Genomic DNA, 26522 nt, shown 5'->3' on the forward strand with positions numbered 1-26522 from the left:
ATAGTCGTTTTAACAATTTAAAATATTGATTCTATAGTGGTGCACTCTACAGGAACGCTTTAAAAACATTCGGTCGGCCATTTTGTATAAGTCTTTCTGTCTCTTGAAAGCGGTGGCTTAGAACATCTGTTCTTTGCAGTTGATAAAATACCAAACAAAGTAAGTTATAGTCTGTTTAATTATCAGAATGGGTTTTTGGTTATTTATTGTGTTTTAGAGCCATGAGTGAAGAAAGAGAAAGATCCAGAGACCGTAGCCGACGAGATAGGCCAAGCCGGTTTTCCGAAAGTAACAGAGATCGAAGTATGGATAGAGGCAGAGATCGCGGAGGAGCAAAATCATCCATGAATAGAGTGTACGTATCAAACATTCCGTATGAATACCGATGGCAGGATATAAAAGATCTTTTCCGTGAACAAGTCGGTGACGTTGCTTTTGTCGAAATGTTTGTTGACGATAATGATAAGCCTAGGGGTTGTGGTATTGTCGAGTTTTCTGACGCATCATCTGTTAAGAAATGTATCGAATTGATGCAGCGGTATGAGGTCAAAGGCCGCAAGCTTGTTATTAAAGAGGATAGTGGAAACATGAGAGACAGCTATGGTAACTTGATTGGAGGTAACAAGAGGTCTCGTATTGACGATAGGTACAGGGACGACAGGGAGTCCCGCAATAGTGGTGCCGGAAATGCTCTTCGTCAAGATGATAGCAAGTGGGGCAACACATATGGTCTCAGTACTCATTTTCTTGAGTCCCTCCATATCGATGCTCCGCTTTGTAACAGGGTTTTTGTTGCCAATGTAAGTATCCACAATTTTTTACATTTGTTTCGCTAGTGTTGTTGGTTGGCCTGTATTGGTTTTTTAAAACTATTTAGTCGTCTTAAATTATCAGTTTACCTGGGGTGCCTCAAGTTCAATCAAATCAATTGAGGAGTCAAATTTATATCAATCATACAGAAAATTTGTTAGGACATAATTTATATTGGGTTGGGTTTTTGCCTTTTACATTTTAGCTGTTGTCTAAATGTTATTACATTTACTAGGAATCAGTAATATCTTTAATATTTTGTACAACAAATTGATAGCTCTTTTTTTAATAAGTGTGCTTAGGAAGATGGGAACCAAAATAATTTCTTCAATCATATTTAATATGAGGTTATATTTCTTTGTTGTATCTTTTGGTGTGCAAGGAGAATGTAAAACTTGAATCATAAAATTGTTGGGCAGCAAATTTTTGCTCAAATTAGCAGATCTTTCTTGAAATTCTACAATGGGGTGCTATTGGGCAAGTAACAACTGCATTTGTGGAATCAGTCTTATGGGGTGGGTTTTAATACTTAATGTATTAATATCATATTTATAATTATCTATTTCTTACAATCAATGTTGTGGTGATCAAGGAATTTCAAAGTTGGTTCAAATTTATCTTTAGTTGAAAAGACACAAAGTTTTATTTTAATTTTATTTGGTTAATTTCAGAATTATGAATTATCAAATTTTATAATGTACTTTATATAAAAGTTTATATCAGGTTTGAAGCTGAATTTTTAGATCATCTTAATCATAATTATCAAGACAGTGTAGGTTGTCTGTTATTTGTACATGAGGTGTAATATCAATATTTTATTTCTTTTGAAAAAGGAGGTGATCTTACTTATTTAGTGATGGTAACATTTGAAAGGTTTGTAATAATTATCTTAGTTACTTTGTAGTTGGAAAAACTGGTAAAGGGTTTTTGTTTGACATCCCAGGTTCGTTAGTTAACATGCTTTTTTATTGATGATGATTTTATTTGGCCCACCAGTAATACATTTACACTGAAATCGATATTCGCAGAATGAAGTAAATTAAAAATTTGATGTAATACAGGCATTATCAGTAGTGATGCATGATGATGGTGTATTCTTTTTGGTATTTTTATGTTGTGTCACTTGTTAAAATAGTTTTGGAATTAGAGGAATCACTCAGTTGTTGGAATTGTGTTTGGTCTCTTTATTTCAAATTGAGGGATTTTCCGAAAGAAACATATCGTGGCATACATCGTTTTTTTGTTTACTTTTTTCTGCGCCTTTGGAAAGAGGGGCGTGTTCTAGGGAGAGCTCACACGGGCTATCTGCTAATGGAATCAGTTTTTTTTTTCTTTTTCATATTGAGTTTGTGATTTAATTTGTTATTATATTGCGGGCGTTTTTAGTTGGAGTACAATGTGGATAAAAAGAAGCTAAAGGAAGTGTTTAGACTGGCTGGTCGGGTAGTGAGAGTCGATTTGCCAATTGATAAAGATGGTAGAAGCAGAGGTTTTGCTGTTGTTGAATATGACCACCCTGTTGAAGCTGTTCAGGCAATCTCTATGCTTCACAATCAAGTAAGTTTTTTTTTTCTCATAGTCCAATTTACTTATGCTGTCAGAATATTTAGGTATTATATGATAGAACGATGACAGTACGAATGGACAGAGCTAATGAAAACGTGAAATTACCCGAAGGATTAAAGTCAGTTGGTATGGGATTGGGTCAAGGTGGCGAACCATTACGAAACGTCGTGCACAATTTACCGAGCGGGGGACTTGGAGCTCAAACAGGACCAGGAATTTTGGGAACGGTACCTAATAATGCTCTTAGTGTAAGCTAGAGCTCATTTCAATCAACATTCTATTATTTTATTTTTTGTTTTCCAGGTAGCCAGTGCCTTGAGTGGACTCAACAATGTGTCAGCCTTGGGTAATTTAAACCCGTCCGTCCTTGGAGCCGCAAATCTATCCGGACTCACCTCCAACTTCCTGCAGAATGGCTTAGGAGGTAACACTGACCTTCAGACTTTGATGGGATCAAACAGTGGAATGATGTCTCATCAAAATCAAAATCAACCTATGTCTGGAATGCAGAGTGGTAGGTTTGTTAGATAAGTCGGGATCACATTTGATAATGGTACTGTTTTAGGAAGTAATAATATGGGAGGAGGTACCGGCGGTATGAACATGGGTTCCAGCGGCACTGGTGGCGGTGGTCAAGGCGGGTATGGTAGAGGCAACGATGGATATGACATGAATGCACCAGTAACATACCCTACGAACTATGGAAGTACTGGACGGTGAGTTACCTATTATATTATTTTGTTGAAAATACCTGAAAAGATCTCCGGATTTATTATGCAATTTTATTGCGTTTCTCATTTATACAAAGAAATTATGTTAGATAATCTAGAGTATTTTTTAGAACATATTAGTCATTAATATGTTTTTTATGCTTTTCAAAGGTACCTTGATATATAAACTTAAATTTTCAGTTTGATGCAATATAATAGGTCTTTAATGTATCTTAAATAAATTACCCTCCACTGTCTGCTTTTATTACATTAACTGCTGCTAGCTTTCTGATAATATTTAATAATGTTCTGATTAAGCTCCCGTTTCAAATTTATCAAATTCGCAACAATAATTTTTGTGATTTACCGGCACATTAGTTTCCTAAAGTCAAAGTTGCGTTTAACTGTTTGAAATCCCTTATCTTTCTTACAGGTATTACAAATAAGAAGTTCATTATCATATTCCACACAATAAAATATAAACTCAAAGGATTGTATACTACATCTCCATTCGTTCTGCTTGGACAGACAGGCGCATTGATTAGACAAATAACAAACAATTAATGTTACTTTTTGCAGTCCTCATGTAATATAAGTTTGATTTGTGAAATAAAGTGTGCTTGGTGATTTATCATTAAGCAATCTCTCGTGTTTTGTTTGTTTTCTTTTCATTGTCAAGGTGCGGAATTGGGGAACAAAATGATAGACTCGTTAGTGGTTAGGTCAATCTTACTTTAATAATGGGTGCGTTTATAAGAGAAATGATAAATCATTTTGTATTTAAGGGGTAACAGTAACCAACAGGGTTATGGTGCCGCTAATAATATGATGAAATCCAATCCTGATAACAAGGGCTTCTCTAGAAAAGTGCTGGTATCGAACGTAAGTTGTTTTGGATGCAGGTTCACGATTTTTCTAAAAAATTTTAATCGTTCGTATCTTTACAGTTACCTCCTTCGGCATCATTCAAACTTCTTCAGGAAAAACTAAATGAGTTCGGTGAGATTTCGTATTGGGAAGAGAAGTCCGCCGGCAGTTTCCTCATTGTTTACGCCAATGAATGGCAGGCGGAGAGAGCTATCAAGAATTTGGATAAAGCCAGGATAAATGGCCGATTTATCGAAGCTAGAACATACTATTAAGTTAGTCTTAGGGATATGAGGGATTTGGTGCCTGTCGCCAACTTTTTTATTAACACTTATCAATTGAAGTGTATTTTATTTTTCTTTGAATTTTCCTTTGAAAGTTTGACAACATTCAGCTGGACGTTATTAATGGAATGCGAATTATTAATGCCGTATTGTATTGACAGTGTTGTCAGATTTTTTGAAGTAAATGTGTATATTTTCTTTTTCAATAATAAAAACAAATAAGGAAACCATTGTTTGTTCATTGAGCCCTCAGAAAAATATAAGGGAAGGCGAAAAATATGAAATGAATGTAAGAATATCTCATTTTGCTCTTTCCATGCAACTTAACTTTTCGTTCCCCAATAACGCCGATTTTTCTTTTTTTTTTTTTGAATTATTGCCTACAAAAATGATTTGTGTATGGAGCTTATGCTATTGAAACTTTTGGACATAAACCTGTTTGTTTTTTTCGATATATCAATTAGTTATGCTCATAAGATTATAACTGGAGAACTATTTAATAACAGATTGTTAAAAGTATAAACATAATTATCAATATCAGATATTTCGTTCATCATTATGTTTTTGTGGTAAAAATATGCAATCTAATTTAAAGAAAAATGTATTGAACCTGATATCTTTCAAGAGGTACAGTTCTAGTCGGGTTGAATGAATCTTGTGATGAGTTGTAGATTTTCAAAATTACGCAATACATCTTCGGATAATGGTTTATAAAATATGATCATAAAGACCTGCTAACATTTTTGCAAAGAAAATCAACAAGCACATTTATATCATCTTTAAAAAAATTATTTCCGTATTGACTGCATCAATAAAAGGTATAGGGCACTATTGAATATTTTCTACAAGAATTGGAATGATCAAATAAAATGAGAGATCATAATTGATACATCTCCTGAAATCCCAATTAAATTACTTTCCAGAAAGTGATATTGATGTCCAATGGGCACAAAATAAATTTTTCAGAGTATACATTAAAATATACGAGAGTCCGTGATCCTGAACAAGTTTTGGGTTGGTGTTATTTTCTGAAGTAACTGAAATGCCAATCTTAGGTTTGCCCGCTTTTGTCATAACGTGTTGCATTTAAATTATAGATGTATGGCTTGTAAATATTTGATAGGAGGCTACATAAAATAATTTTTGGATTTGGTCAGTATTCCGTTACTTTTAGAAGTTTTGGAATTCCTGATCGATAGCGTTGATGATCTTCGATGTTTTTGGTGATTTTCCTCCTGGATGTTATTATTTAACATTATTAGTTAATTATGATTTCTGTTTTTCATGAGTGAGCCTTAGAAATCATTAGGGATATAAATCTTCAAAATAACTCTAATTTAATTAATAAACAATCACTTTTACATTTAGGGACCTCGTAGCTCTCTGTTTTTTTCGAGAGGTATTCTTTTTTTGCATTAACACATATGATTTAAATAATTGAAGACGAGATTTATGCTTACAATATCACGTAGTTATTTAAATGGAAAGGTTTTACTCGTTTCCACGGCAGTTCTAGATTTTGTTGCATTATCACATATTTTTCTTATAATATGATCATTATTGACCTGGTAATCGAGGATGGAAAGATTAATTGATAAGCGTAAATTTGTTACCGAGTATTGCTAAATTAATGATAAAAAGAATAACCGCATTATTCAGCCTATTGCATTTTAAATGCTATTCAGATTAGATTTTTTTTTTCATGAATGAACAGTTTGTGCTTTGTGGTCTAGATTCTATTCTAACCATTAGTAGGTTCTTATATATGATTGGTTAATAAATAACAAAAACCATACATATCAATTTGAATTTAGTATATTTCAATCATATAACAAAATTTATAGAACTATTTATAGTAATGTATATTTAACACTCAAAATAATCACACTCCATCGTAAATACTATTTTGAAAGCAAAAACGATCTGCGACTATGTCAAGGAAAAGAATCAGAGGTGTAGTGGTACCCAGCTCTGGGAACATAGCCTAAGCAACAGAAAGTCTTCGCTTTGAATTGGGAACTTAAATAAAGTCAGTACAATTGCATGATAATAATTTACTAAAAAAGAATTACGCTCTATCTAACATTGCATAAAATAGTATTTGCTATTTACGCACGCTTTGAAAACGAAAAATATTCCAAAACAGAAAAATCGCCACGGGTTAAAGGACAGGGGATATGCAGTTTTCGAAGCAAACCGGTCAAAGTGTCGTATCGGTTGATATTAGTTGGGTTGCAACAAAAACCGTCGCGCCCGTCGTGGCATATAGTTAATATTTTGTACGTATGTCAAAACTATTTTATCGACAAAATCTCATAAATATATGTATTGTATATAAAAGACAAAAAATAATTTCGATTTTTTGCAATTCTGTTTTTTATTTAGTTTCTCTTTTGTTTCTTAAAAATATTTATCACATATTTGTTCGTTTAAAAAAATGCTCGGAAGCAAACGTAACACTTCCAAAGAATGATTTACATCTAGAAAATAACACAGATTTGTGATGCTGCCGTTGTCGAAGCTTCCAATCGATTTTTACTCTAATTAAGGAGACTGCGTCCCCATCAAGTAATTCGATGATCGTAATAACAACGGAAGCACCGTTGACTAAAAATTTCCCTAATTTGAACAACTTTGTTTTACCAATTACATTAATTTTTTCCTACATTTCTTTCTTTAATTAGTTGATCTTACTCTCTACAACAGTATATCATGATGATACTCATTTATGACCTAATAAAATTGAACTACACAACATCTCCACAGTTTCCGTTTTGCCCATATACTGTTACAGATATAAGATGATATCCATATGCATCATCATAAATAAATTAGTACTAATTGTAGTCCTCTAGAGAACATCGATTCTTTTTGAAGGAAATGATCACTTACACAAATTGAAAAGAATAAATGAAACTAAAAAATAGAGACCCTGCTGTCTTTCTACCGAAGTCGTCGTGGCGGGTATCTATTTGCTTACAATAGCTTCAGTGCTTCTCTACAAATGCCTCGAGCGCTTCAGGAATAACGCCCTTGTACGGTATTCGGAATTGTCTAATCACTTTGGCGGCCGCGCACTTTAAACTACTGTATCTCATCACATCAATCACTTCGTGAGGGCGTTGGTTTTTCAACAGGCTGAAGAACGTGCTTCCACTTTTGTTGGTTTGATCTAGGTGGGCTCCGTGCTCTAACAGTTCGCGTATTACTTGAGGTTGACAGGGTTGAGCTAATGCAGCTACATGAAGTGGAGTGTTGCCTTCGTCGTCTTCGACCTTAGGATCGGCCCCAATGGTAAGTAACGCCTTGACAAGGTGGAAAGAGGGGAAAGCACATACTGGATATCTGAAATAATATGTATATTAAACTTTTTACAGGTGTTTAAGTCAAATAATATTAGTAATCAAGTAGGTTGGTAAAAAAATAATTACGGTTTCGTATGAAACATCAATCAGGTATCTAATTATTGTTTTTAAAATAAATTTTTGATTTTCCTAAGGGGAAAATCCTTAATATTTTTCAAAATATCGATTTTTTGATATTGAGATTGCCGAAGGCGACGAAAGCCAAAGTGCTAGAGATGAAGTAACGTTTCTTTCACAATATCGTTGTACAGTACGATTCAATTTCAGTTCACTTTCGTGAAAAAGGATATTGACCGATATAACTGTAAAAAACACACAAAGATCAGTGAAATGCTAAATAGTATCAATTATTTATACAATTTGCCATACTTTACAAATCAAGAAAATCCAAACTATGAAGGCTGTTTGACAGAAGCGGTGAGTTAGTGGAAGTGGTAAAAACATATCGTCCTCAACAGAGATACAAAACGCGAAGATCTTTCTCAGTTGACTGGTGACAATATTCAATCTATCAATTTTAACGCGACGGTCTGTTAGAAATCTCAATCTGTGTTGTTTCTAATTGACGAATTGCTAACATACTACCTTCATTCTAAGAATTATGAACTAGTTGAGATTATTTGTTGGTAAGTGTTCAAAAATGTTTTCCGATGATACACGACTAACGAGACAATATCAGACATCCCATCTTCTGAAACGAAAGCACCTCAAACAGTCCGAAATATAGCAAGATATTGAAAAAAATCAACTCTTCAATCAAGGTAAGTTGAATGCCTATTGTAAGCGTCTGGAATCGCAAATTGATCTGAGTCGATCTGTGATTAAAACTAACTGCATTAATGTAATTAATAGTAGTGTTATTGTTAGTGGTTGAAATTTTGGGAGGCTTTCTAATGATTTTAATATAGATGATATTATATTCGAGTTACAATTTCCAGTTAAGATTTTGTAAAAATGGATTATTTTTAGGAAGAAAATAATTGAAAAAAATCTATTATATAGCTTAATTCATTTACAATTGTATATTTTTTTTATAATCTGCTTTAAACCTTCACTGCATGTCAACAATTGTTTTTTTTGTTTGGTTTCAGATCAATAGACAACATAAAAAATAGAAGATAAATGTAGCAGTTTTCGTTGCCATGTTCAAATGCCGATTTATTCCAGAGAGGTCATTTTGTGAAAAAATATTTTATACTCTTTAGTGTTTTAATAAAATTATAAACTTTAAAGTTGAATCATCATATATTATATTCATTCAAAATGACTTACCATTAATAGATAATCGCGGATAAAAATATTAATACAAAACTAAAAGATTACTTTCTTACCAACTCTATATTTCAACATAAATTACCATCTTCGATCTCCTCTATGATAATGATGGGTTTTATAAAACCCACCGGGAGAATTAAAAGCTAAACAAGAGGTCATACACATCTACACTACAGGGAAAGGGGAACTATTAACCTGTTAAATTATTACTAAAAACTGATTATTTCGACAAAGTTTTACCTAATGCTGGACACAATCAGGTGGGACAAGACTGTAAACATATGAATATAACGGTGATCGCTTACCTTACAAATAGTGTAAAATCTTTGCTACATGCTAGATGTAACAATGTTTGATTTATTCGCGTCCTCAAGCCTAATTTGTTCAACCGATAGATAGACCTATGTATATCGTCTACGATTTCGACAGAGGTTTCTTTTTCACTCAAGGTTTTGGTTAACAAACACGCTAAATGCAAATTAATAACCATGACCTGAAAGGAAAATACACACTAATCCTTGAATTTGTGACAATCCAGCTCCACGTCAGTAACTCACCCTGGTTAAGTAAGACATGTCCCGTTCAAAATATGACAGTCTGTCCAGCATCTGTTTACCGAAGTCCGCCTCGTGAATAGCTTTCTTGAACACTTTCAGTATTTCTTTAATTTCTACCGGTGGTATGAGACGGCCTCTGCTAGTATGTTTACCTTCCTCACCCATCATAAAAGAGAACAATTCGGTAAAACTGAACAAGCTACTCTGGGTCATGGGATTCAATCTTTCCAGTATGTTTTGTTGCATGTCTAAAGCATAATTCCACAACTCGATACATCTGGAATATTGCGAAAAATTAGTGCCCAAAAACTTATTCAACTTGTTGGCTACTAACCTGTCAAATTTTCCGGAATCTGCGTAAACGGCCCCCCTGTATCTTATGTAGTAGCTGGTGTCGGGATGGGCGGGGCCTAGGATTCGTTCTCGCATCACCAAAGCTTGCATGCGCATTTGGTCGGGGTCCGCCATAAGATCGTCAATCGCCCGGGGATCGTCTATTTCCACCACCAAGTCGTAGGCGGCCACTTTTTTATTTTTTGGTTTAGGAATTGGTGGCCCGTCGCCATAATACCTTTAATACAAAGCGAAAATTCAGGTTAATTCAAATAAGAGAAAATGCAATGAACGCAATTAGAAATTTAAATATTGATTTGTGGTGCTGTATAAGACGTGGACTGAAAAGTCCCGGGCGTAACAACGAAAACGCGTTTTTTTTGTTCAAAATTGGCTTTACGCATCAACGTAATCTCCATCACAATCATTCCAGCGCCGCGGTCTAACATTTCAATACTACTTTTGTAGAACGTTTTATCTTTTGCTCTAAATAGGCCTGACACCAGTTGATGTCCAATCAGATGACGAACGTTTTGATTGCAAGGTGAAGTGATGGATCCATGTTTCATCCATTGTCACAAATCGATGCAAATTTTTTGATTTGAAATTTTTTCTGTTTGTTACATTTAAACTTGGTTAAACACTGCTCAGAATCATCAACACGTTCTTGCTTTGGTCAACAGTGAGCAAGCCCTGCACCCACTTTGAACAGAGCTTCCTTATAATTCTTTTGATATCTTTACGACGTTAACTAACTCACACAACTTTACTTTTGGATCATTTAAAACGATTTTGTGAATTTTTTGATGTTTTCTGGTGTTAACACCTCATTTGGACAGTCTACTGAGTTCTGCATCATTGGTGGCTCTACGACCACGTTTGAAGTCAGCCAACCAACGTTTTATTGTAGTTTCTGGTGGAGTGGGAGTCCTTATAACACTTTTCAAGCCTTCACCTGAACAGTATTTTTTTCCAACAAGAAGTAGTGTAAACGTTTAAAAAACGAAATTGTTTTTTTATACATTGTTTTGCAAATACCAAAAATCTTAGTCTCTTAGTCACACTTAGCATGATAATTCACAAACTTATGAGTAAAATATCATGACAGATCAATATCATATCAGATAATGTTAACATATTTCTTTTGAAGGTTACTACTAAATGAAATAAAACTAACGCCCTTTATGTATCAGGCCCGGGACTTTTCAGCCAATATAAAGGTAATGGCAGCAGAAGTAATAATAATAATACCTTTCAATTAACGCGCTCTTCCAGAATTCTAGAGCTCCCATCATATCTCGTTTCTTATCTACACAAGTAGCACCCAACAATTCTAAAGCGTCTATTTTTTCTTTTCTGGATATCATCGGTAACTGAATTAGATACTCTACGATATGATTATGTCCAGTCACTGCCGCAGCTAACAATGGGGTCATGCCTGCGAAGAGAGAGCAAAATTAGAATTGTCTACAGGTCCGGTGGAGCAACATTTACTCACCGTAGGAGTCTACATCCATGGTGCCTCCGTGTTCTATGAGCAATCTTAGTATTTCCAGGCTACCACTTTCAGCGCAATCGTGCAAAGCAGTGTTACCTTTGATGCTCTTCCTGTTTACATTAGCCTTTAAACTTAACAAGTACCTAGTAATTTTGATATGTCCTTTATAACACGCTATCATCAAACATGTATGGCCGTGTTTGTTCGCAATCTGGAAAATAAAATAAGAATAATACAATAGAACTGCATATCTTTAATGTAAATTATAAAAGTTAAATCTGTTATGAGCTGAAACATATATATTTCCTGTTGTTTCTAAAGATCAATATATTTATTATTTACAAAAATATCGCTTTGTTGATAAAAAGTTATTCTAAAGAAACTCATGATAAAACCTAACAACGTTTTTGCACATCTACTCCGACAGTATAGTCTAATTATTATAATTACTAAGCTAAGGAAGGTCACATAAACGGGCAATCTAAAATATCGTGTCTTCAAAGTTAATATATGAAATACGGTAATTAATTTAATTAAGAATAAAGTAGAAGGGATAAACCTGTACTGTAAACAGAAAGGTAGGCAGATTAGGATTTTCGGTAAATAATAGTAGCCTTTTTGATATTAAGTAATGAAGATAAGTTTCAATAATTATGTCGAAACGATTTGAAAAAATTTAACTATTAATTTTAATTCGATTGGAATGATTGACCATTTCCTTCTTCTTTGTTATAATGCATATTTTTGATATCATTGATTACATTATAGGTATGGAAGAATTTTGAAAATATTTCCAAATCTTAATTCAGAATACAGAGTCAACTATTCATATTCTTTAATGTTGTATGAATTGAGGGAATGAGTTAATGCTCATTGTTGAAGATGAATTCAGTTGTTTCAGGTTTGTACATAAAATTACTTCAACATTTTGATACTCACAGAGAGTGTTATTTTGCTGAAATATATTCCGTTAAAAATAGTAACATTTAATGAAAAAAGTATGTAATTCTTTGTATATATGGATGTGAGAGGTATAAATAATAACTGAAAGCAATCATGGTTAAATGAAGATTTCTTTAGAGTTTATCAGGGTTATGAAAGAATAAAAGCTGGAAAAGGTAGAAGATTGTAATTCTTCTAGTTTGGTAAGACCCACATAAGCTTAGTTAGACTAAAAGACGGTAAGGTGCTGGCTATTATTCGTAGGAGTTTATGTTTTATCTCGATATTAGCCCCATGAAGAAATAGGAAAATATTGCCAAACGTTAATGGAGAATAAAGAGACAATCATTAATATTATGTCTTGAAACCATTTCTTCAATAATGCATGAATTGAAGGAATGACTTAAGGATAAATAAAAGATAAATAGATAAATTCAGTTATTTCAGGTGTGTATATAAAGTTACTTCAACATTTTGATATAAACAGAGAGTGATTTTTGTTTGAAATATATTCCTTAAAAAATATAAAAGCTTAATGGAGAAATTATATATGTAATTTTTTATAGATATAGACAAGGGAAGTATAAGAGAATTATTGTTATATTTATCTAGACGAACGATTGTAATTCGTCTAGTTCCGTGAGATTTAAGTTTAGTTGGACTAAAAGAAGGTAAGCTGAGGGTTATTCGTGGGAGTTTATGTTTTATCTCGATATGAGCCCTATGAAGAAATAGGAAAATATTGCCAAATGTTAATGCAGAATAAAGAGACAATCATTAATATTATGTCTTGAAACCATTTCTTCAATAATGCATGAATTGAAGGAATGACTTAATCTTCAACATTTTGATATAAATAGAGAGTGAGGTTTGTGCTGAAATATATTCCTTAAAAAATTGAAAAGCTTAATTTAGAAATTATATATGTAATTCTGTGTACATATAGATAAGGGAATTATTGTTATAATTATTTAGACGAACGATTGTAATTCGTCTAGTTCCGTGAGACTTAAGTTTAGTTGGACTAAAAGAAGGTAAGCTGAGGGTTATTCGTGGGAGTTTATGTTTTATCTCGATATCAGCTCTATGAAGAAATAGGAAAATATTGCCAAACGTTAATGCAGAATAAAGAGCATTAATATTATGTCTTGAAACCATTTCTTCAATAATGCATGAATTGAAGGAATGACTTAATCCAACACTTTGATATAAACAGAGAGCGATTTTTGTGCTGAAATATATTCCTTAAAAAATAGAAACGCTTAATGGAGAAATTATATATGTAATTCTTTGTAGATATAGACAAGGGAGGTATAAGAGAATTATTGTTATAATTATCTAGACGAACGATTGTAATTCATCTAGTTTCGTGAGATTTAAGTTTAGTTGGACTAAAAGAAGGTAAGCTGACGGTTATTATTCGTGGGAGTTTATGTTTTACCTCGATATCAGCTCCATGCTGAATTAGATATCTAACTATTTCCATATGTCCATCAAAACAAGCAGCTCGCAGTGGAGTTGAATTCGTTCGTGTTGTGGTATTAACTTTGGCGCCGTGGGAGACCAATAGTTTAACAATGTTGAAATGCCCGGCGGCAGCAGCGCACCAAAGTGGTGGAGCTCCTTCGATAGTTTCTCCATCGAACGTAACTGAAAATACAAATCAATAATAAATATCATTTTTAGTGATCTTATAACAATATTTGCTTTAATAATTACGTCTTACATTAGGTATGCTTAGAACAATCTTAATTTAATACTAGTGCTTTGTTGTCCTCTATTAATACAAGAGCAAGGTGAGTACGGAATTAATACATCAGAATGTATTTCCCAACTTAAAATAAAACTAAACTATCTAAGCTAAAGTTAAGAGTAACACTTATAGTCTATTCAAAGTTTTTTTAGGAAGGCGTCGTGGATATTTGTAACGTCAAACATTACAATGTTGCCGCACCAACTCTGAGTTTGGCTTTGACATATATGATATTATTTTATTTGAAAATGCCGAAAACAATAGATATTCAGGGTCACAAACTGTTTGCGGCTTTAATAAGTTGTTTCGAAAGGGATCCAAATAACGGACGCCCCCTTTTGCCGGCAAATTCCGTTAGTGAGGTAATTATTGAAAATATTAAATAATATAAGTCCCATAACAGGTTACTGCCGTGCTAAATATTACTAGATTCACCCAAGAAAACCCGTCTACATACAAAGTGGGTGACGAATATTGACAATCTTGATATTGGCTCTATTCGAGACCAAATATACGAAATGTATAAGAACAGTAAGTACACAAACTATTTTATCAATATAAACATAATTTAATAACATTATTTTAGATAAAATTGTCTCTCTAGAAAGTATACATAAAAGAATTAGGGACATGCAGCTTTTTGAGGGATGTAAGACATCGTTTTATACACTCTTACAGGACATAGGGTTTAAATGGTGTAAAGATAACCCTCGGAGAGGTTTAATGGAACTTAAAAGACCTTAAAAAGAATTCAATTAAAGGCATACAATAATATAAGAAACTTGAATATTTCAAAATGGTTTATTGTGGCACTCTTGGTAAGACAGTAACAAAAAAGTGTAAAGTGTAAATTGATGGAAAAAGGTAATAGTTACAATAGCATTCGATTGGGTTTTGTTGGTCATTATATTTATTAATAATTAATTGCAGATATATTGCTGGTTGAGAAGAATATTCCATCAACATCTGTTTGCATATGTGGAAGGAAGCATTGTCAACCATAACACCTTCGGTTTGGATGAACTCGATAAGACATACAAAGGAAGTAATTGATAAATGGTGGAATCGTGAACATGTGTTAAAACGTATGAGGAGAGAATGAATACTAACTGTTTTGTAGATATGGGAAATGCATTAGACAGAATTCAGAGATTAATTTTATCAAGAATGGTGTACACAGGTAGTAACAGAAGAAATAAAAATACAGTGATACCAAGATGACTTGCCAAGTAAACACACCATCGAAGGAAACAAGAACTAAACATAAAAAGTAAATATGCTCTCGAATGAAAGTAAAATACGTTTCTCAGATAGACAATTGTTAATTAGGTGGATTAGGCCTCCAGGAGGATAACACTACATAAAAAACGCGCTTAGAAACTCTACCTCATGGCCGGTGTGGAAAAGAGTTAAATGTAAACAAAACAAATCTAACCTACAAACTATTATACCTGTGTTCTTAATTGTAGTTTTAAGTCCTTCGATAATATATGTATTAGATGTACTCTAATGTTAAAATAAATTATATTTGATAACATTTTTGTTCAATTATTTTATTTAGATTAGAATTTTCTTGTATGTCAAAGCCAAACTGAACTTAAACCTAAAACACAGAGTTGATACGGCAACATTGTAATGTTTCGACCTCACAAATATCCACGACGCATTACTAAAAAAACTTTGAATGGACTATATACACTATGCAAGGTCGTGTGGTTTGGTTCGCTTCAATCTTCTGATTTCCTGCGTATTGCCCAGTAGCTGCATTGGTTTCAGGTTGATTGTTTAGTCATTTAGTAGTAGTATTTTACGTTTTAATGCGAAATCTTGCGATAACTTCGTAAATTCATTTGATTTCGAGATCATCGTGCAACTCTTTGTTGGTTACGTAGCGATAAGCATTTGTAATTAATCCTAGATCTTTGTCTTGACTGCGTTCAACTACTAGTTAGTTTGATGTTTTACTGCAACTCCATATTTGCACCCTGCGTGGGGAATCGGGCTTCCGTCAAATGATATAATTAGGTTTTTGTCATTTCGCCTTTCACTTTCCGGTCTCTAGTCCATTTATAAAACTTGTGGATTGGCACTCGTACTCTTTCTAAAGCCGTAAACCAAATACCATACCAAGTCAAAAGCTTGTGAGGCATCCAGGAATATAGCTGGGCAGTATTTATTTACTTCAAATTCCTTTTCAACAACCGCTGTTACTCTGTGCACTTAGACGATTGTTGCGTTATATGAACGGTTTTCATTCATCATTATTTTTATTGACACTTACCAGAACCAACTTGCTCGATATCTGCGTGACAGCGTTCGATGAGATACTCAGCAACGTCATAATGTCCATTTCGACAGGCGATGACTAAGGGAGTCGCTCCTGACGTCTTCGCAGCTACTAGCATTGACAGTTCGTCTTTGGCCTTGTTGCAATGTAAATAAATCTGAAACAATACAAATTTCTCATCATATATTCCAACCTAACGCAAATAACAGTGATTATATTCTGAATGTATTTTAGATAATAATATGAGGGTTTGTCATTATATTTATATTAATCTATATAGATATTTTATTCATCATATGGTTACTTTGATTTGTTCCAAGACTTGTTTTTGAATGTCAGTTTAAGTGCAGGAGGGGCACATCTTTCATGAAACTATACACGGACCACTGAGATATTACTTGGAGTTTGGAATATTACCTTAAATCAATGTCTCCTATATACTGTCTTGCGTATGACCAACTCAAAAATGCATTTTAACCAACAATCTGCTGTATTTGTCAAATTTAGCACCGTGTGATTTTTATCCAATTTTCCAGTAAATAGAACTAGTTATCGATTTGGATACACAACCCATGCGCTGAAAAGTGCCGGGTCTAACACATTGATGGCTCCAGTTTTATTGCACCGCTTTTCAGTTAATACTAACCTTCAAAAGAAAGTTGTTAAAATTTCATGATATTCTACTCATAAGTTTGTGAGTTATTGTGCTAAGAGCGAAAATTCAAAACAATGATGATGCAGGACGCAGTGAACGTCCTAATGAGGTAGTAACACCAGAAAACATAAAAGAAAATTCACAAAATCGTTTTGAATGATCTAGAAGTGAAGTTGGGTGAGTTAACTAACATTGCAAAAGTATCAAAAGAACGCGTTGGTTTTATGTTGCATGAGCAATTGACTGAAATGGGTAACGCGTTTGCTCACTGCTGACCTAAAACAAGAACGTGCTGATGATTCTGAGCAGCGTTTGGCCATGTTTAAACTTAACAAACGATATGTGACAATGGATAAAACATGGATCCATCACTTCACTCCGGAATCAAAACGATCGTCATCCATAAATCGTTCTACAAAAGTGGTATTGAAATCTTAGAGCGGCGTTGGAATGATTGTGTGGCTCTCGATGGAGATTAACTTGATGAACAAAGCCAATTTTGACCAAAAAACTCGCGTTTTCTTTGTTACGCCCGGTACTTTTTAGCGCATGTGTTACATCTTCACATATGACTTGTGTTACATGCTTTGTGTGTTGCAACATCAAAAAACAATACATTAATAAGACATTTTGTAAACTAATGAGTATTTCTTCTTACTTTTAAAGAGTTTTATTTTGTATCGCGAAACCTATCTTTACGGTTTTATAATTTTGTTTTAGCTTTCGTCAGTTTTCTATACAAACAAAAAAAATATCATTGTACTTAGTAATGTGTACACTCATTTGGCTGATATATTACTACTGATTATATTTGATATGTATTATATATCTAAATTTTATAATTATATTTTGATATATTTAAGATAGTAGATATATGTACTTCACATATCGTAACACGAATATCGATACATGGTGTATTATCTGCATATTTTTTTAAATATATTTTACTGAACCTACTGTTTAACGGGGGCTCCGAACCGCGGTCTTCGGCATTGAGCTTACCGACTGGCGAGTGACCAACTTAGAAATCATCCCAGAAGGCATCCGGTTTTACCCAGCCTGATTAATGGCGTGATTGGGATCATTTTTCTTGTTGAATTTTATATTCTTGCCTAGGACAATCGCAAATATTTAAAAAATCACAACCATACATTTACGGCCATGCCCCAGCAGGATTCAAACCCGCCACTATCGCAACAGTAGGTGGATTGTCCGGTCGCCTTTGCCACTGCGCCAACCAAGCCGGCTATGTGCATATTATAAAATCAGTGTCAGACGTGAGATATTGATTATCGCCAATTTAGAATCAAATCGTTAGATATGTCTTTGAAGAAAACGACCCTGTCCATTCGGGATTTTACATAAACTCAATAACGGCTGAAGTTAGATAAATCAAAACGGTATTTGAATAATTATTTTCCTTAATGTCATCCACATGAGATTTGAATAATTTTGCAATTAAACGGCATCGTTAAAAAACAACCAATGAGACTGTGTTTGTTAATAGTCGTGGACTCGTTCCTACACGATAATTGAAAACAATTATAGATCACTGTTTAAACGTGCACGTTAGTCATTTATAGATTAATGATACGCGCTATCATTTGTGATGTTATAATCGCTTTCACACTAAGTGGTATTAACTATTCTCAGAAGCATCTACCCTGTGACCTGAAATTAATAGATTGCTACTTGAAAACAAGTATTATAACTCGTTGGGTTTGAAGGGGCTGTGCTGCTCCGTATAGGTCTGATAATCATCAATAATTTTAGTGAGAATGAAAAACTTCCTTAATACACCAAAAACTTTGAATTATCTCAGCTCAACTAAAGCCGAAGATTTATCTTCTTTATATTGTTCGACTACCTTTTGAAAAATCCGCGGAAACCTAAACCTAAAGGGCACTTATGTGGAAGGCCCATTCGTTGAATTTACCAAGCACAGCTCATTCTCATTCGAAACTGGGGCTTTTTTCAAAGATAGGCATTTTATTGGGTAGATGATTTTTAGGAGTTGGATGTCTGTAGGAGAGAATATGCTCTTTAGAAGATGATCTGGCGGGAAATTTTTCCTCTTCAAGAAGGGGTAGTGTCAGTGATGAAGGTTAACGTCTGTTGGTGTGGGCCAACTGAAGGGTTGCATTTAATTTCGGTTCTCAAACGATTCAGCGAGGAGCTCGGCTATTTCCGGATTTGTTAGGGTGATTTTCACCATTACGCCATTGGTCAGCGACTGAATGATCCAAAGTACCCCTCAATAATATCAGTGTTCAGCGTCTCGGGGTTGCCAGATATTCGTAATCGTTTACTAGTTAGCGCTGCTGGTATCCCGCCCATATTCAACATCTGGGATAATATTTCTGGGTATTTAGTAGACGGTTATTCTAAGATAAGAGTTGGATGTCTCTAGGAGAGAATATGCTCTTTAGAAGATGATCTGGCGGGAAATTTTTCCTCTTCAAGGAGGAGCTAGTGTCACTGACGAAGGTTAACGTCTGTTGTGTTGGACCAAGTGAAGGGTTGCATTTAATTTCGGTTCTCAAACGGTTCTCGGTCAGTGACTGAATGATCCAAAGTACCCCTCAATAATATCAGAGTTCAACGTCTCGCCAGATATTCGTTATCGTTTAGTAGTTAGCGGTGCTGGCACCCCGCCCGTGTTCAACATCTGGGATAATATTTTTGGGTATTTAGTAGACGGTTATTCTAAGATCATAAATTCGATATGCCAAGTTCGCTATACTGTCAATATTCAATTCATTTTTTTCACAATAAAACCTCCAAATAAACAGTAAGATCCTTAGAAAAGACTGTTCTCTGTCAATAACACAAGTATACACGATTTTGGAATTGAGCAACCAAAAGTTGTTGATAAGGTAAATTGGGCGACTGAATACATATCAGCAGCCCGTTTTTACAAATTATTATTAAATTCATTATTTTATGATTTTCACTATATCTTGATGTAGCCGTTCTTCTTGCTCGTCGCTCGTTTTGTGGGAAAAATGAAGATGTGAATGGAGAAAATGTATTTTGAGAGACATTCGAGTTCCGATATTTTGTGGTAATTTTGCAACAAATTGTCGATTACGTGCTTGTTTGTAAAGCGGTGATTCGTGGTTACCGAGAAATTTGTGAACAACACTTTGAAACCATGCCCATGCTGCTGATTCAACAGGCGTTAAAATTATATTTTTATTATATGTTTTATATACTATATAATTTATTAAATTTTTCATTATATAAACTTTAAACAGTATCAGTTCACATTGCGAAATTAAAAGCTTTTATTCAATAACGAAATAGCTTTCCATTGTTTGCTGGTGATGAGAAGTTCTTAAGGCATTATGATACGTTTGGATAATTAATAAAATTAAATTTAATTATAAAATCTAACGACTCGTAATTGTTAATTAGTCATAAAATTAAAGAATAAAATGCAGCGATAAAAAGAAATATGGGGCGAAGTTTAAATAGTGTATTTAATCGGTCGGCTAAATAAATAAAATAGCCGATAAAAATCGCTCGAATAAACGACCTTGAAACGGTTAGTTCCTCGGAAACTGTCGGGGGAAGTAATGGTCGGTTGGGTAACAGTCCTAGCGGAATGACGCTGCTCTATTAGGTAATAGTTTGGTTGATGACCCTTGGTAATGACCCCCTTTCACACCTGCCGACGCAAGGCCTAGAAAGTTGATCACACTTTGCAATTTGAATTGCTAACGTTCAGTATTATATTCAATTATTTATAAATAACAACCGAATCAGAGTACACAAACATGGATGGATAGTTATGTTATTCTAGCAAATGTGTACGCTCACTGTATTCGGAGAAGTATCAGTACAGGTCAATCAATATTTTTTTGGTTTACCTTGAATAACTTTACTTTATCAGAATTAATTATTAATTTTTAATTAAAGATAGCTACTGCTTCTCAGAAAAGTGCATGAAATGAATAACGCTTATATTTAATGGCATGCTAAGACCAAATACTTTCCTAGCCCTTGGAGAGTCACTCAAATTATCATGATTCTTAAACCAAGGAAAAAATCAGAAGACGTCTCCTCTTATCGGCCTTAAGCTTAAAACATATAGTGACAAAACGCAAGCAGCTTGGGCTTAAACTAAATCGAATGTATTGGCTGATAACAATACGATATGATAACAAGGTTTGTCTGTATAAGTCAATACTTAGGCCCATTTGGACCCATGGTATTGAAGTGGGGTATTACTAGCAAATCTAACATAGATACCGTCCAAAGGTCCCAGATTAAAGTGTTGCGAGTCATTGTGAATGCCCCACATTACGTCTCCAATAAACTAATTCAGCAAGATATCCCCTTAGAACCCATAGCGAGTGTGAATTTAAGCGTTAGTGCAAAGTACTCTGAGAGACAGTACAACTCAATGCACTTGCCAAATAGTTAAATGTGACCGATGACAGTGAAGTGCGTAGGCTCAAACGTAAACTATCATACGAACTGATTAATAGACACATAATAAGATTTAGATTATAAGTTTGTACAGCAGATCATTTACTGAAGCGATCTTTTATGTGTCACCAGTATTATATTGTATAACGGAAATCATATTATAATATTTATTGCCCATGGGCAGATTGTTGAAGTTCTAAGAGAATAATTAAAAAAGGTACTGCTCAATATTCTTGTATATTTTAGTGATTGGACCGTGGTGATTAACGTAGATTCCAAACGACAAACCTCATCCATCAATTACCGGCTTGAAGTATTAATATCTGGGGTTTGAAGAAACTACCAACTATTTTGGTCGCTCACTTATCAAATACTTTAAAAGAGCACTTGTTTGCCAATCAATTAGCAATGGGAGTGAAGTCAGTAGATTAAAATGTACATTACATTACCACCCGATCGAAGCTCCATTTACAACATTCCAAACCAAATCAACGCTATGAACTAAAAGCATTGTCATTATTATTCAAAATATTGCATGCAACATTTGCCATGCGAATTTTAAACATAGTTAATTCGAACCATTAAAGCCGCAAGATTTTCTAAAAAAAAAAAATATTTCTATAAAAATATAATAACCTACTGGAAATCTGTTTTCAAATAAATTTAAAAATGTTGCCATAAAAAAAATCCAAATTTTTAACTCATAAACAATATATAAACAATAGTGCGTGGGATATATAAACAATATATAAACAACTGGGATTAGTAAAGTGTTCAGAGGCTTGTTTAGTTTGAGCATCATGTTTATAGCTTATCTTCCCCCGCGCATACCCCTCTTGGCTGTTTTAAGTTCGGAAAAAATGCATGCCAGATTTTTATAATTACGCACGTCTGTTCATCGGAGATTTTTCTGGAATTCAGGTCAAAGATAACGTAAATACGTTTCCTGGTCTATATAATGAAAAAATTAAGAGCTATTAAAAATAAAGTCAGCGTTAAAATCGCTTTAATTCTGGTCATGGGAATTATTTGACCTGAATCTGCTTCGGCTACTAAAAAGTCCCATACCTAATAAGATCTAAAAACTATAAATATACAGAAATTTGGGGCAGATATTTAAAAAATATAATATTTTCAGATCCAAATTTTATGACAATTTTGACCACTGGGCACAACGTTATGATAGGTTCAGTGAAGCTACTTTTGATATGCTGAATACTTTTTGACTGTTGAAGAAATTTGGCGAGATTATCTTGGATTTTTCTTTCTTTTTTTATAACTACATCTTACATTAGGTATGCTCAGTACAACTTTAATTTATAAAATTAATTCATGATTATTGTTTAGTTCAACTTGCATTCGATAATTAATCGAAGAATTATGTTTTGGCATAGCTAAGCATAGCTGAATTATAAGTTTGATATTTTAGTGCAAGCCTATAACTCCAAATAGGTTTTATAACAGATTGATATACCAATCTCTTTGATTTTAGTTCAAGCTAGGGATATATTTTGACTACTGTGGTTCGTTGATTTCGAGTCTGGCCTGCTTTGATTTTTGTGTAACGTTGTTTTTAATTTAACCTGCCATCAAGATGGATGCCGAGGTATTTCGCTCATTCTGCTTGAATTAGATTTTTATGATTTCCCTGCAACGCAAAATTAAGGTGTAGCGACCTTGAGGCATGTCGAATTTTACATCGTGTAATAAAGGTCTACAAAATACTCAGAAATATAATCCCAGATGTTGAACACGGGCGGGGTGCCAGCAGCGCCAACTAGAACCCGAGAACGAATAGCTGGCGGCAACCCCGAGACGTTTATCTGGGATGTTATTGAAGGGTATTTCGATTCATTCAGTGCCCAACCCTCGTTTGGTTTAGACGTGCCACCATCGACTGCCCAAGCCTCGTCTCCAGGTAAAACCGCTGCCATCCGTTTTATTATTTGTATTTTTCACATTTTTTTTATATTGCGAATAAATAACGGTCACATAATGTAAACACCACTGTTTCATTTCGTTTTACCTCCATTCACCGAGCCACATCATTTACCCTAAAAACGCGAGTAGATTTGGAACTATTACACTGTACTTTCCAGTATATTCATTTGTGTATCTTATTGATTGCCATTTACGCCGACTGCCGATGACTTCGTCGGCTATCTCAGATGAGTATTTTTTAATCATATCTGTTGACGCTGATGATATTTATGATTATAGACGGTTATTTGAATGGGCAAAAATCCAGAAAACACGTGATAAAGTGTATACAATAATGTCGAATGATCAAATTAACTGAAGAAGACAATAACCAAAATGATAAAGTTGTTATTTAAAGTAAGTTGAAATTCACCAATACCCAATGATTTCGATGAATGTGTAAAAGGTATCAAGTTTTTTTTCTTTTTCCGGATTGACCAGCTAGAACCAAATGGTCTTTTGCTGATGACGCTTCGGGTTCGGGTTAGGATTGGGATTGTCGCAATTGGATTAACTACCGAGGTCTGTGGATGGGTAGGGATTTAATTAAGTTGTTTTCGTGTTCTAAGGCGCCAAGGGAGAACCTTACGCCGAGCATATTCGTTAAACTTTTCACGAACGGGATGCCTCATTCGAGGTGAGTGTTCACGTTCTTCATAAACCATGGGGCACTCAGTAACACGCGGAATTTTTGGACTGGAATATTTGGAGTACTGCAAGCGGTCTCTCAGAGGCGTACCTATACCACATCTGAGCTCCGTAGAGGCGGAGTGGACGGCCAAGCATCTTATACAGAGTCGCTTTCTGAGAAATCTGAAGTTAGCTTTTTCCGTAAAGTAGTGGAAATAGTAGGCTGTACACGCCATTGCCTTTGCAAATACCATGTTGTATTTGAGCTGATCATAGGAACCTACGATCGATCTTATAAAAACATTCGGTGACCTAGTTTAAACAAGATCCGTGTCAAAAGCTCCATTAACACCAAAGAGGTTGATAGTAGGTGTCGACATATCACTATGCACAGATTATCGGAGAGATATACAATTCAGAACAGTTCCAGAGTTAAAACACAACTTCGTATTATTTATTATGATTAAATTTGTTCTTAAAAATATAACTGATTTTGCAAGTAATCCGTGATGACATAGAATACAAACCAACCGCCTAAAAATGCGGTTAAAAAACAGATGTAACAATGGACGCAATCTGTCCTAACAAAATTCAATTTTTACGCTTAACAGTTTCAGTATTTTTATCGGTCAAAGACTACTACTTATACAATATATAACAGTATTCGGTGAACGAAATAAAAGGTACAAAAACACCGAAAACAGTTTAATTAATATCGATACGGTTATGAAATGAAACCTCCAAAATGATTATGAAATCTGTATATTTTTAACTGCTTTAATGTATACGATAATTTATAGGATTATCGTAATTTTGATTTGAATTGATTGGTACGTTTTTATTACATAAATTTAAATATGAGGCGGGTTATTCTAGATTTATTCTTATGAAGTTGGGGGTTTCCATTATCGATTTCTGGAATGAAACGCTTTTTTAGGTTACTATAACAGCACTTTTTTAGAGTTTGTAATATTATTATTGTTATATTATTTTATCATTTTAAAAAATGTTTCATGGCTTATGTTAATTGAAAATAATAAATAATAAATTAAAATAATAAGCTTTTAAGAATTCAACATAATGTTATGGATTAACTTTAATACAGTAGAATCGTTTAAACTTTGAATTTTCACTACATAGTATAAAACAAAGTCGCCTTTTCTGTCCCTATATCCCTATGTGCGCTTAAATCTTTAAAACTACGCAACGGATTTTGATGCGGTTTTTTTCAATAGATAGAGTGATTCAAGAGGAAGGTTTATATGTATAATACATGCATAATATACTAAGGCAACATTGCTAATTTTAGAGGTTTCTAACGTGATGTCGTAAATTAACCTATTTTTTTAGCCTTATTTAGCAATTAGCAAAAACGCTGCCTAACCCTACGAGTTAGATCAAATTAATGTACTACAGTATTGTACACCATAAAAAGGTCTACAAAAAAGTCCGCGATGGTATATGTTTATCTTTTAGGGATAACCCACATTAACCATTTTTATTGTTTACTTTTTACGTGAGAAAATGGCTTATTTACGAAGCTATTTTAAGCAATACGGCATTAATCCTTATCGAATTAAGTACCTTAAATACAGTGTGCAATTAATATAGATCAATATGGTTCCTTACAGCATGTAAATTAAACAAATATTTTCGGAGATATTACAAATTTAAAATTTGCGTTTAAAAATGTGTAATGTAATAAAAATTGTATGAATTTAGATATTCCAAAGATAGCAGGAAATCTTCATAGTAAGTATAGGGGAAGAGGAATTGTGTTACTCCAAATTTAATGCGTGCAGGCCAAGGGCAGTAATGAATGAACCAAAAATACTGGATCGATTTTAATCATGTTTTCATTGAGTGACATAGGCATATATATTTTATGCCCGTGCAAAGTCGGAGCGGGCCGCTATGTTTTTATATACAACGTTCATATTTTTTCTGTAGTGTATTTAATTTAGTATCAGCATTGCACCCGTGCGAAGCCGGGGCGGGTCGCTAGTATAATATATTTTGAACTCCATTATAAACAACCATAAATATAAATTTACGTAACAGGTCAATTGAAAAGGCTGACACATAGATAGCGCTACTAGAATTAAACCGAGTTTCCGGACACACATCAAGGATTGGTGTGCTAAGTTTAGACGTGGTGAAATGAGCACCGAAGACGGTGAACGCAGTGGACGCCCAAAATTTGAATCAAAAAGCAGACACTCTAAAGATATCAACTGAACGTGTACATCATATCATTCACGAATATTTGGGTATGAGAAAGTTCTGTGCAAAGTGGGTGCCGCGCGAGCTCACTTTTGACCAAAAACAACGACGAGTTGATGATTCGGAGCAGTGTTTGAAGATGATCAAGCGTAATAAACCCGAATTTTTGCGTTGATATGTGACAAAAGATGAAACATGGCTCCATCATTTCACTCTGAAGTTCAATCGACAGTCATCCGAGTGGACACGATCAACCCGGTCCAAAGCGTGGGAAAAAGCAACAGTCGATTGGCAAGGTTATGGCGTCTGTATTTTGGGATGCGCATGGAAGGACCATCAACAGAGAGTCTTAC

General features: G+C 34.2%; 2 protein-coding genes and 1 long non-coding RNA gene across 16 annotated transcripts in view; 2 read left to right on the top strand and 1 right to left on the bottom strand.

Moving 5' to 3' along the window:
- The first annotated feature begins 23 nt into the window (after positions 1 to 23).
- On the top strand, positions 24 to 4464 carry rump (heterogeneous nuclear ribonucleoprotein rumpelstiltskin). Of its 6 annotated transcripts, none has more exons than XM_076395100.1 (8): positions 24 to 159; positions 218 to 800; positions 2197 to 2367; positions 2421 to 2624; positions 2680 to 2890; positions 2942 to 3092; positions 3872 to 3968; positions 4034 to 4464. In XM_076395100.1, the coding sequence occupies exons 2-8, from the start codon at positions 222 to 224 to the stop codon at positions 4226 to 4228; spliced, it is 1608 nt and encodes a 535-aa protein (XP_076251215.1). In that variant the 5' UTR covers positions 24 to 159; positions 218 to 221; the 3' UTR covers positions 4229 to 4464. The 6 variants fall into 6 exon arrangements, with proteins under 6 accessions (XP_076251215.1, XP_076251216.1, XP_076251217.1 ...); XM_076395101.1 differs by having other exon boundaries at positions 2680 to 2887; XM_076395102.1 differs by having other exon boundaries at positions 2421 to 2603.
- Positions 4465 to 6036: 1572 nt separating this feature from the next.
- LOC143190625 (protein fem-1 homolog CG6966) overlaps positions 6037 to 26522 on the bottom strand; it is a 67984-nt gene continuing 47498 nt past the window's right edge. For 5 of the 9 annotated variants that reach the window (XM_076395089.1, XM_076395091.1, XM_076395093.1 and 2 more), the window contains 8 exons: positions 16242 to 16404; positions 13649 to 13857; positions 11266 to 11476; positions 11019 to 11205; positions 9769 to 10005; positions 9435 to 9711; positions 9183 to 9388; positions 6037 to 7582 (listed from right to left, as the gene is read on the bottom strand). In XM_076395089.1, the coding sequence (XP_076251204.1) occupies positions 7225 to 7582; positions 9183 to 9388; positions 9435 to 9711; positions 9769 to 10005; positions 11019 to 11205; positions 11266 to 11476; positions 13649 to 13857; positions 16242 to 16404 (1848 nt within the window). In that variant the 3' untranslated portion in view covers positions 6037 to 7224. The remainder of the gene's footprint in view (positions 7583 to 9182; positions 9389 to 9434; positions 9712 to 9768; positions 10006 to 11018; positions 11206 to 11265; positions 11477 to 13648; positions 13858 to 16241; positions 16405 to 26522) is intronic. The other 4 variants (XM_076395090.1, XM_076395092.1, XM_076395096.1 and 1 more) reach the window with 1 other exon arrangement.
- Positions 15091 to 15495, top strand: LOC143190638 (uncharacterized). Its single transcript, XR_013004295.1, has 2 exons — positions 15091 to 15230; positions 15290 to 15495. It is a non-coding gene; the product is annotated as an uncharacterized LOC143190638 (long non-coding RNA).

The sequence above is a fragment of the Rhynchophorus ferrugineus genome, unplaced genomic scaffold, assembly GCF_030347505.1.
Source record: "Rhynchophorus ferrugineus isolate W39M unplaced genomic scaffold, kcgeb_rfMv2 rfM2, whole genome shotgun sequence".
Classification (NCBI taxonomy): Eukaryota; Metazoa; Arthropoda; class Insecta; order Coleoptera; family Curculionidae; genus Rhynchophorus; species Rhynchophorus ferrugineus.